Here is a 12,285-nt window from a genome sequence, read left to right as displayed (position 1 = left end):
CAGCAAATTTTAATGGTCCTCTCTTGTAAACAATTTTATTACGAGATTGTTCAGTCAGGGACAGATCCAGGATTTTTTTATAAAGGAGCTTGTGTGGTATGTACTCTGAAACTCCGAGAGTTTGAATTAAAATCCTTATGGGGTTGGGGTGGGTTGGAACCCATACGTGGTCTGTAATGGGAAATTGCATCACCACGAATAATTAATATCTATTGTTCATCGTTAATAATAACTAGCATTAACATACACAACCATGAGTTGTTGTCACTACTTAGGTGCAACTGTCTTTTTTTATTCATTATCATTTTCAGCGCGGTTATTTGAATAAAATTTTATGCTTCAATATTGGTTTCCTAGGCCTAAAGCCATTCACGTGATCGGAGTACGAGGCCCCTTGCGATTTGGTCCAAAAGTTATGAGAAATTTATGAGGCAAAGATTTGATGTCAAGTACTCTTTCTTCTAGACTTATAGTCTATGTCTATCGGTTGCATTATTCTAGCTCCAGTGCTTTTACTTGGGTCAAAGCTATCGTTGCCGTGACAACGAAACCTACGTCCAAAAAGCATAAGGGCGAGAAAAACTCTGTAATTCAGAGTTTTTTTAAAATAAACTCTTTTTTAAATGCGACATTTTATTCTTCAAACAGTTTAATTTGATCACTCCATAAAAGCTACGCCACGAAAGAGAATCCAGTTTTCAGAATCCTTAACTAACGAAATCCAGCTCCGTTATTATGTCTTCTGACATCCGACTGATCTGAAATAGTGACGTAGAAATGACGTCGCTGCAAAACTGAGGTGTCATATAAATGCTGTGAAAATTGACCGGCGAAAAATAAAATAAAATACTCATGAGTTATTGTGTTATTGTTATCAACCTTTTCTTACCAACGTTATCTTTTTCATTTTGTGGCTTGGAAATCAATAATTTTAACACCTCAGATTTGCAAATTTCCTAAATTCTGATTGGCTAACATTTTCTCTCAGATCAGCTCGTTAAACCCAACATTACCTGACTCTCTTACACATAAGGCACCGACAAAAGGACAATAAATAGTTCATAAGAATGGATATTAAAATTGCTATAGAAACTGTGCCATTATCTTTTTGCTTTTTTGAGTCTTTCCAAGTTAAACCTGTCGGTGAGTTCTGCCTGAACTTGTGCGGAGGCAGATTGGTATTTACAGTACTCCATGGTGAACTCGCCTTTCCCCTGATAAAAAACAAAGAAAAACACGTTAGACATCTTTTGCAAGGGTAGGCTCTTCCAAAATAAAATTCGTTACAGAGCGCCTGGAAACACTTTAAAGGCGCGATTACACGGAGCAACGGCGTTGCGACACAAGTTGCATGGAGCATTACAGTGTGTACCCTGGTCCCAGAGGCTCGACGATTTTTCTCCACGTATATTTTGAGCAGGGAAGCGGCGCGGCTCAAAATATAAGTGGCCGGGAGAAAAATCGTCGAGCCTCTGGCAGGGTATAAAGTGTGTATTTTTTTGCGAAACAAGTTGCAGCAAATGTTGCGAAAAGTAGAATTCGTGTAGACACTCTTGCAACCTGCTAGACAAGTTGCAGAGAAAATTGCTTCGTGTAATCGCGCCTTAACCATTGACAATCACTACAAATTACAAGCATGGGTTACCTGTGTCAGAGATCGTAAATCTGTCGCATAGCCAAACATATCATTAAGAGGCACCTACGATAAAGAAGAATATTATAATCTAGTTTGTTTGTTCTTTTTGAATCAGTGTGGGAACAGACTATTTTCTCACCTCGGCATAGACAGTGAAATAGCCTTCTCCAGCATCTGTGCCCGTGATAACACCGTGTCTACGACTAACACCGGCGATAACAGCACCCTGGAATCGAGAAAGAAGGCACTTAGACACCAATATGTATATATATAGCATTCCAGGCTGACAAGTGGGTTGCTGGTTGCTGGTTGGTCATCCTGGTTTTTATTTTTTTTATTTTATATTTTGTTGTTTTGCTGTTTTTTTGTTTTTTGTTTTTTTTTTTCAGTTTCATTTTTTGTTTTGTTTTTTCTTCTCCTAGTTCTCCAATATTCTTTCCTCAATCAAAATCAACTTCTAGATTCAAATAGTCCCTTAAACAGTTCCCTGCGCCCTCTTGAAAGGTAGCCAAACCTTTGCATCGAAGCGAGACGAACGGTGAGCTTGCAATGATAGAGACCCTTTTTTTTTACACCATGGAAAATTATTCACATGTCTGTCTCTATCATTGCAAGGTCATAGTTTGTCTTGCTTCGATGCAAAGGCACGGCTACCTTTCAAGTTTGCGCAGGGAACTGTGAAGGGGACTATTGGAATTCAGTGGATGAAAAGCCTCTTTGCGGAACCACATGCAGTTCGTTTCTCATTACAATGGTTATCATGCCTGCTTGAAATACGAGTTATCAAATACTAACCTGGAATTCTTGAGGAGCGTTCACCTCCAGGCTCATTATTGGTTCTAGGATTATTGGTGATGCTTGGTTAAACGCTGTAAAAGGAAACAAATATATATTGCCATGAATGCCCTGATATAACATCATTACTTAGTAGAATTTTTCTAAGTACAGGGGAAGGGTGGGGGGTGGGGAGGGAGGGGGGATGGTAAGGAAAAAGGATAGGAAAATGTGTAATGTGCTATGATTAACTCCGGCACTAGTTAACAAACCTTCTCTTAGTGCTCCTATAGTTGCCATTCTGAAGGCCATTTCACTCGAGTCTACAGCATGAGCAGCACCTGTAACGGCAAAACGAAATAGTACATCTGTCACGTCTGCGACAACTATCTCCTAGCATAACCAATCTGGCTGTAGGAGTCAAATGAATGACAGACGTAGGTTAACTATTACTAACCATCTTCTAAAACAAAACAAACGCCAGCAACCTTGTGGCCAGTGATGAAGCCTCGCTCACATGCCTCGTAAAAACCCTGCAACGTAAACAAAGATGGATGTCATGGCCTGACTTAATGGTAGACTGTTACAACAGTTCCTCTCAAGTATCCTGGCAAAGAGGAGGTTTCGCTTCTTTCAGCCATTAACAAATTAGCCAATCAGCGAACATTTTGTTCAAAGCTCAATATTTCCTAGTTCCAGGTTCCAGGTCGATAAACAACGGCTTTTATTCAAAAACAAAACAAACAAAAAAAACTTATCCGCGGATAGATTCACCAAATATCTTTTAGAAATAATATATTTTTCGTAGTCGTTTGTGGAAAATATTTTGTTTTAACAAGACATAATAGAAAATACTTTGAAATTTTCATTGTGACAAACAATGCATTGCGCGCTCAGATTCTAAATCGCCTGGGCCTGGTTGTACGAAGCCTGGATAGCGCATAAATAAATCCTTATCCAGCAGATAAGTCGATGCTGTTATTCAATAAACATATCTAATGGATAAGATTTATTCGTCGGATGGCGCTATCCAGGCTTCGTACATTCGGGCCCTGGACGGAATAATGGAAAGTGGTAAGAGGCCATTCGAAGCTTGACCCAAATAAAAAAACTTGGACGTCAAGTCAAAACCGTAATACATTGCACGAGAATGTAGTCAGTGTTTACACATGGAGAAGGAAGATTTTCTGACCTTTTCAATGGCAGGTATAAAGTTTTTGGGAATGTTCATTCCTACAGTTGCATCCACGAATTCGTTAGTCGTGATTAAATCTTCTGGCATTGGCTGTGAAAGAGGACAACTATGTCAGTATATGTAGTATCTCCTGAAACTCTGATTACCATACCAGTGGCAAATCCAGGGGGGGATTTCAAGAGGGTGACTGTTACCAAGAAAGGCATCACTGCTGACATATTATTCACCCCCCTAGCTAGGCCTATAACCTTACATACGGATGTGCAAGCCATCCTGGTTATCCATCCACATAGACGTCCACCTTGTCCTGCAGGTTACCTACCTGAATCTTTCCTATCACACGACCAAACTGACCAGAACCTCCAGTCTGCTTCTTGTGCGTGTAATCAAAACTACAAGGCAAAAAGTTGACGATCATTAAGGCGCGTAAAGAAGCGCACAACATAAGGATTTCCCATGGCAAGTGTAAAAAATCTTGGTCGCCAGCACCTCGACTTTCATCTGGGCCCGATTGTACGAAGAGTGGATAGCGCTATCCGACGGATAAATCTTATCCAGATAAACTTATTGTATAACAGCATTGACTTATCCACTGAGTAAGGATTCATCCATTCAATAACACTATCCTCCATTCGTACAACTGGGCCTTGGCACTAGTTAAAGCTTTTGATACGATACATTGCTTCAAGAGTTTGAAGAAAATATATATATACTTCATAAACCCTTGGCCGACTTTTTACATAAAATCGGCGATGAGAAATTTGAAGAAAAGGGGGGTGACTGTTACTAACGATATACTGAGAAATTTGAGCAAAAGGGGGGTGACTGTTACTAACGATATACTGAGAAATTTGACTAAGAAAAGGGGGGTGCCTGTAACTAACGATATGCTGAGAAATTTAAAGAAAATGGGGGTGACTAGTCACCTATATTACCACGCCTGGATCCGCCCCTGAACGGAAGGGTATTTGATGAGATAATTACCTGGACTCTTTACTAACTGTCTCTCTGAAGGCTACTTTGGGTTTACCAGATATAACAGGACAGTTGTATTCCAACCTCATGCGCTGAAACCAAACAAGATGGCATCAACAAGGTCACGAAATAACACGTAATAAATCTAGAAAGAGGAAGCTTGCGTTCTTGCAGATGGCAGCGATGCGAGGGCAAAGTACTGCAGATATAAGATAACAGGAGAGAGCCAATCAGGTTGCGAGTTTGGAGATGGTCAAATAACCTAGTACATGCCACTGTCCCAGCAGTTATCCAAAATACTTTATGACGAAGTGTGCATTCTTACAGGTAGTGGAGATCAGGGACAGACTACTACAGATATAAGATATAATGCCAGGAGTGAACCAATCAGGTTACAAGTTTGGTCAAATAACCTAGTACTGTACATGCCACTGTCCCAGCAGTTATCCAAAATACTACATGACCAAGGACAATACGGTATATATTGTTTATTCATCGTTACCTCGGTATAGACATCCAGATGTAGCTCTCCCATCCCTGATATAATAGTCTAAGGAAACAAACAAAACAAAACAAAAACATTAGCAATGAAGGAAATATGCTAGAAAATAGAAAATTTAGTGTCAAATTCGACATATTGAAAGGTTTGAACAAAATAGGCCTTTTACGTTACACAGTCGCTTGCTGATAAATCACCTTAATAATGAAGAAACACAAGGCTGTGCTGGATGACAAACCGACCTCAAAATGCTTGGCTAGTATGTTACAAGGTAAAAATTGTCACGCTTTTTAAAGTTGATTTCTGTGCCGCTACAACACATGGGAATGTAACGATATGGAACTGACGAGATTTAATAAAAATACTTGGACATGTCATCTCTATAATTAAGGCATGGCACGGCGCGAATCCGTGAGGGTTTCACAGTCTTATGTCTTTGCTCTGATACATGCGCAATAACATACCTCTTTACTCTCGTCATCAAAACGAACTCTAAACGTCGGGTCTTCGCGAGTAAAACGATTTATTGCTTTAGAGAATTGATCCAGGTCATTCTAAAACCAAAGGAACCAGAAATAAGAAGTTTTTAAAAAACATATAACCTAACCACTAAAAATATAATGCAGCTAATGAACGAGTAGAATAGTGATTATCAAACAGGAAGGAAATGATTTGCAATCTGAAAACTTAATCGCATGTTAACAGGATCAAATCAAGGCTCTGCATAAAAAAAAGTTCATACCTTATTTTTTGGCTCAACAGCAAGAGAAATAACCGGCTCAGGTACGAACATTGGTTCCTAAAATAAATCAATACATGGATGAGTTTAGATCTGAGCATTGTGGATGCAACAATTTTTGGATTATTCTATTCGTACTGATTTATTTGAAAATAACCAGGAGCATACTTCCAGACATCGAGTGCTGAACCGTCGTATGGTAACGCAAAGCATTTACAGCTATGCTGGAGATTTCGAGATAAATTACTTGAATCTTTCCAATATGTTATACTGTGTAGACTATCTGCCGCTAAACAAAGAAACAATAGTCTAGGGAATGACACGTGGTCCATTAACTAACTGGAAAACCTTACTCATCCCTGGGGTCTGCGGGATGCAAATGGCTCACTGCCTTAGTTCTTGGTATCAAGTTCACAATGTAACGCTCAAAACATGATGGTAAAAACGATCTACGCCAGGTAATTCTATACTTTTAATTATAATTAATCATAGTTATAAATTTTTATGTTTAATACAATACAGCATAGTGTCAATCTTAATTAGTTACCATGGATACTTGTGGTGCTCCTTCTGTTGTAAACGTGTCACCAGAAGCACACTCAACACCAAACAAAGCACAGATGTCTCCCGCATAACTCTCCTGAATATCCTGCACCACAAAATACAACAATAAGATGCATTATTTAAGGCAGATCCCAGATAGTATGGTAAAGGGGATGGATACTCCCCCCTTCCCCTCCCCCCTCATATCCCAGTGGCAGATTCCTGGGGAGGTCACATGGTTCTTGTGCACCCTCACACCGACTAAGCTTGGAATTGACTATACATTAAATACTGTAATGCATTAAAGAGGTTTCATCTTCTTACTTTTTGAACCCACCCTACTCAAAATTCTAGATTAGCCCACGCATGCTGTTAGCACATGCTAATGTTGCTTTATCTCTGTAGGATTGCTAAAGATGAGAGACCTAAAACCACAGGGACAGCAAAGATGACCCCTGCTAAGAGCCAGGTATGTGTGAACATAGTTACCATACACTAAGACAGTCACAGTATCTTGCACATTGGAAATTATTGAGGAGAGGGGGTCATTAAAAGCACAAGAGAGTTTGTGTGGAGATTGTGTGATTTTCGTTAAAATATTTTTAACGAAAATCAATACATGTTACACAGATCCATGATTACCTCCATCATATCAGCATGTAGACGCACTATTCTTGGCACTTTTACACGTTTGCCAGTTCTAGTATTAACGATAAAACCTCCACGTTTAAGAGTTCCCTGGTAAATCCTCAGGTACGTTAACTGTCCATACCTTCCAGCCTGTAAGTAAAGAAAATTATGGAAACTGCATGTGAGGCTAGAAAAAATTTTAAAAAGATCCTTGAACTTTACCAAGAGAAAATGAACTAAAAAAAGAAATCCCCGCACCCCATCATTTGCACTCTATGATGCTATTTTTAGAATCATGTATGCTATTTTTGGAATCATTCATTTGACAATTGCTTTTCTTCACATGCATACTGCATGCATTCTATGCTGTTTGCTCATGTTTTCTAATTTTAATTTTCAGGGGGGAAATGTGAGCACACACAAAGTTTCGTCATGCAATGCTCACTCCCCTTAGGTAACGTCCCGGGGAGCGAGCATTACATGTGGACACCAAGTGTCTTATAGTGGATGCTTAGAGACTAGGAGCTGTAGAGCACTCAAGAAGTCAAAGTAACACTCCATGTATTAATGTTTGCTGTCCTCTGATATAAACATGGTTATAAAGCATTCTTACCAATGAGGGCGCACGTAGCAGGTACATACCTCAAGTTTAAAGGCTAAACCTACAAATGGATGATCGTCTCCTCGCTTAGAGTTCATTAGAATCTTATCTTCTTTGCTGTGCAACCAAATTTAGACAAAAAATAAGCACCAGATGTTTAGCATTTTTGACAGTCTTTTACAGACATTACTAAAAAGATAACAGGTACTATACATATGCAACGAGTACCTGTTTGCAGCTAATGCATAGTTCTGTACTTGTGTAGGGTTGGGTAGGTAATCCACAACACCATCCAACAACGGCTGGAAAGAAAATTACATATATTGATGTTAGCAGTATTCCTCCTTTACTTTAAATGATTCATATCAAAAATTAAGTGGAAATCTAGAAGATAAATGGTCATATACCTGCACTCCTTTATTTTTAAGAGCAGAACCTACAAATACTGGTGTAAGGACTCTTTTTATTGTTGCACATCTTATTCCAGCCTTCAAATAGCAACAAGAACATAAATTATTTTGCTAAGCAAGAGAAGAGCCATTTTTGAATGCAACAACCATGAGGAGGGGAGGAGGGGGTTGGGGGGTTCAAATTTCTTGTATGGGTTACCAAAACCAACTGCCCCCCTTCTTGGGCATGATATTTTCCCATTTCAGACCATGTGTCACTCTCCTGACAATAAGATTTTTTGTTTGAGTTGTATCCATATTCATGTGTCTTTTCATGTGAAACTGCTAAACAAAGAAATAATACTCTAGGGAATGACACAAGGTCTGAAAAGGGTTAACAGTGAATTAGGACTATTATGGGATTAAGATTATACAAACTATAACATACTATCAGTTGCTCTTGTGTTGGAGTAATTTCCTCAAGAAACAGGTCACCTATTTCATTATCAACATCTGCAACTGCCTCTGCAAAATAATATAAGACAGTTGTTATGGTTATTGGACTTGAGAGAACTATAGCAAATAATCATTTTGTCTAATGGTCAAGCAAAAGTATTAAATAAATTGTAAAAGGTTAAATATTTTTATCTTCGGTAATGAGATGTACTTTATGAACATGCAGCTGACACTTACAGCCAACATGCTGATCATGCATTGAGCACAGGCTGGGGTCAAATGATGATTGGCTAATTGTTGGCCTAATTAAGGTGAAGTGTTATATATATACACACTATATTACCAATAAGTTCTTGGCGTCGTTTAGTACACTCATCCACCATGTCTTCAGGTATAACATCCTCTCTGACCACAGCCCTATCGATTATAGAAAAATTATGTCATGATAACAACTATAAGAGACTGTTCTTTAACTAAATACAGTTCTTGTTTAGTAGGTTAATTGTTCAAGATTCTTGATCTATGGCTTACCCATTTTCTCCTTCAAAGAAGTAAGCCTTCCATCTTATTAAGTCCACCACACCATTGTGCTCACCCTCAAGTCCAATAGGAAGTTGCACCAACGCTGCATTATGATTTAGTTTTGCCCTGATGTAAAGGAATATATTACAGGGGATACATTAAGAGGCATATGCATTGCATACTGAAAAAAGATTGTGTTAGTAGTTTCAAATTGTCCATAAACAAAAAAGCTTTTACTATAATATATCTTAATCAATCAATTATAAAGATTATAGTTTGGAAAATGTAGAAAGGGATGTACCTTAATTGGCTGACTACTTTATTATGATTTGCTCCCATCCTGTCAGAAATCAAAATGTCAAACATAAACACCTTACAAACACTTTAACAACACCTTACCAACCACTTACTGGCACCTTTTTACCAGTGCGGATTGAATACAGTAGCCAGCTGTTAGTTAACTAGTATTAAATCTATTGGCTTTTGTAGATACACACCACCTATTATATACCCAGTTATAGTGCTGATATCTACCTGTCCAATTTGTTTATAAATGCAATACATGGAACATTGTATCTTTTCATTTGTCTGTTTACTGTTAAAGTTTGGCTCTACAAAAATATCAAAAAAGAAGAAAATTAATACTCGTTTCATAAGAAACAATTAATTATATTTTTACCCTGCATATATTTCACCGGACAAAAAGTCTGATAAAGTTTAATTTTTCTAACAGCAGATGATAGTGATGATTGTTTGATATCATTCGTTTGTCATAATAATATATTACCTGCACACCTCCTACACCACATAACACTAACACAGCACCATCTAAAACCCTTAATGATCTTTCCACTTCTACTGTAAAGTCTACATGACCTAAAAATAAAGAATGAAATTTGGTTTGTTTCTGAAAAAATAACATCTAGCTAACTGAGTATATGAAAATAATCTATGTTTAATCAATTCATGCAACCCTGTCGGCAGAAGTATGTATTTCCTCATGTTTAGTTCAGATGTAGAACTTTTGCTGCATTGGATCTAGTAACTGCCTTTCAAGCCAGTGGCTAAGAAAAAGCTGAGAACTATTATATAAAACAACAACTCTTTCTCTTAGAGCCAGGAGTCAGCATATGTTAAGTTTGTTAAATTATGTTAAATTAGATTGGAAGCAGCAAATGTTCAAGTCTGAACTGGGCCATTACATTTCTTAATTTTTGCCTTGTTGATCTACACTATCAAACCATTATAAATTATTGACAGCACTTTACATACCTGGGGTATCTATAATGTTAATATTTGTATCTTTCCATGTAATAAAAGTTGCCGCTGACTAAAATGACAAGGAAAAAACATGATGTAAATATTTCAAAAAAAAATAATGATTTACTTGCATATAATATTATAAATATCGATATAATACCTGTATTGTGATACCCCGTTGTCGTTCCAGCTCCATTGAATCCATAGTAGCACCAACATTATCTTTACCTTTTACCTACAGAAATAAATTTCATAATTATTCACCAAAGAAAAACTGAATATCAGAGAATATTTATAACTGAGTCACGAGTCTTCGAGTGGTGAAGTAAATATTCACCACATTCACTGAGACTGAGGTGGATAATCGTTTTAATAAGTTGTGACTTGAATATCAGAGATTTTTTTTTAGTATAATACTTTCACTCTAGCAAGCTTTGAACCTCATAACCACTCGAGCAGTGAATATGGTTATTGGTCATTTGACCAATCACAGCGCCCAACACTTTTTATTCAAATCTAAAATTATATAACTAATATAAGATATTCATGTCAACTTATTATCTGAAACTATTTAATGTGGTTATTTTATAAGCAAAGTTAACTTGGAGTGTGTTGCTGGTCAGCGGTGTGTTGTCGACAGCGCATGCGCTACTGCAGCCATTGCCCTTGTGGTTGGCCATTGCTCTCAATCCCTCAGCATTGCTGCCTATTGTTGCTCTCGCCCCACCCACCCTCCCTGTGGGTTAAATAAAAGGTAAGTATAAACTTCCACTGTGTTAACAGTGTGACAGGTGCCAAGGTTGACCCATGGCTAGGTTGCCATGGTTATCTCTAGCCAATTGCTAGCCCTTGCTGTCGTCGTGCGGCATTGTTGGCATCTACCCTCCATATCGAATTGCGACAAGTTAAATATGATTATAATCAGATTTGCAAATGACACATACCTCATGCATTTGATTGATTTTTCCAGTATAATATAACAATCTTTCTGTCAGAGTAGTTTTGCCAGAGTCAATATGAGCTGATATACCAATATTCCTGATCTTCGATACATCAATCTGTATCAATGAATAATACAAAGTTAATTTTTTTCTTACATGAAATACTGTACTTTGATATTGCTTCTAACACATTACACAAGTCATCCAACCAATGAGGGTATTTAGAAGGGATTTTTAAAAAAATTCATAGAACAATGGAAAAATGAGATTTTTGAAAAATGGGAAAATTATTATTTGGGATTTCATGTGCTGGGACTGGGAATTATGGAACATAGAATCTCCAAAGTATGAATAAGATTATTTTCCCCCTTGCATAAAACTTGTAAAAATTTGAAAACATTGTCATGAAATCTTATAATAATAAGCCAAGGTTTACCCCAAGCCTGAAAAGTGATCTGCATTACTTGTCAATCTTTACTTTCTTACTGTTAAATTTTAGGCACGGATAAACTAACTAAGTTTATGATTTCTGATGCATACAGAAAATATTTGGGATTGCCATCCAAAAATTTATTTTAAGGCTGCCCTGATGATCGTATTTTGTAGGAGCAGCTTTGTTGCATAACAGCTGATGTATTTAGAAGAACTAAGCTTATATCAAGTTAAACTCACAGAAGCAGAAGAGGATGCTAATCTTCTAGTAATAACTGATTGGACCTGAAATTAAGTAAATGATCCATTGATTACAAGAATCACAGTAAACCATTAAAGAAGGGAAAGAAATGGATTCTGTACAACGAAATAATCATAAGTTGTCTGTATAACGTAATAACAAACTTACAGTTTTTGAAACACTTTGCAGTCCACGACGATATAATAATAAGTAAGTTAAACCCATGTTGATAAGATTTTGAAGGAGATTTGATTATTTTTACCGGCTTTTTTCTTTCACGTTGTCAACTACGAAACTCCATGTGTGTAGAGACTGAAAAGTTACACCGCTGGACATAGAAGACACAGGTAACCCAAAACTGATATATTGTAATGTTTTTCATTCAAACTACTTCTCCGTTTATTACGTCTACGTTTATTACTAGACAAAGCTTTCTTTCCTAGAGTATTAAA

The 12,285-nt window shown here is 37.4% G+C and overlaps 1 protein-coding gene and 1 long non-coding RNA gene across 3 annotated transcripts; one reads left to right on the top strand and one right to left on the bottom strand.

Annotated features, from left to right (window-relative positions):
* Nucleotides 1–254: 254 nt before the first annotated feature.
* On the bottom strand, nt 255–12,134 carry LOC116307530 (elongation factor G, mitochondrial). The gene is made up of 28 exons (XM_031717806.1): nt 12,002–12,134; nt 11,833–11,877; nt 11,164–11,277; nt 10,380–10,454; nt 10,232–10,289; nt 9,747–9,835; nt 9,494–9,570; nt 9,261–9,299; nt 8,969–9,085; nt 8,781–8,854; nt 8,430–8,506; nt 8,000–8,080; nt 7,821–7,894; nt 7,634–7,709; nt 7,004–7,141; nt 6,366–6,467; nt 5,822–5,878; nt 5,544–5,633; nt 5,083–5,130; nt 4,590–4,672; nt 3,928–3,997; nt 3,603–3,695; nt 2,868–2,943; nt 2,683–2,751; nt 2,432–2,505; nt 1,776–1,862; nt 1,646–1,699; nt 255–1,214 (listed from the first exon to the last, which is right to left on the bottom strand). Exons 1-28 carry the CDS (start codon nt 12,056–12,058, stop codon nt 1,101–1,103), a joined length of 2,208 nt encoding a protein of 735 aa, XP_031573666.1. The 5' UTR covers nt 12,059–12,134; the 3' UTR covers nt 255–1,100.
* Nucleotides 4,669–8,620, top strand: LOC116307531 (uncharacterized). Of its 2 annotated transcripts, XR_004198407.2 has the most exons (5): nt 4,669–5,057; nt 5,258–5,350; nt 5,842–6,276; nt 6,767–6,830; nt 7,392–8,620. It is a non-coding gene; the product is annotated as an uncharacterized LOC116307531 (long non-coding RNA). The 2 variants fall into 2 exon arrangements; XR_004198406.2 differs by having other exon boundaries at nt 4,669–5,350.
* Nucleotides 12,135–12,285: the final 151 nt, after the last annotated feature.

Source organism: Actinia tenebrosa, unplaced genomic scaffold (assembly GCF_029948245.1).
Source record: "Actinia tenebrosa isolate PJP-AT-01 unplaced genomic scaffold, QUT_ActTen_1.0 PGA_scaffold0__85_contigs__length_37466705, whole genome shotgun sequence".
NCBI lineage: Eukaryota > Metazoa > Cnidaria > Anthozoa > Actiniaria > Actiniidae > Actinia > Actinia tenebrosa.
The sequence above is the reverse complement of the archived record's forward strand: the minus strand, read 5'-3'. Positions and strand labels throughout refer to the sequence as shown.

Coding starts and splice junctions, on each gene's coding strand:
- LOC116307530 (XM_031717806.1), bottom strand. CDS start 12,058: ATGGGTTTAACTTACTTATTATTATATCGTCGTGGACTGCAAAGTGTT. Junction 10,455..11,163: donor AAATCAATCAAATGCATGAG/GTATGTGTCATT, acceptor TTATTTCTGTAG/GTAAAAGGTAAAGATAATGT. Junction 1,215..1,645: donor ATTTACGATCTCTGACACAG/GTAACCCATGCT, acceptor GTTTTTTATCAG/GGGAAAGGCGAGTTCACCAT.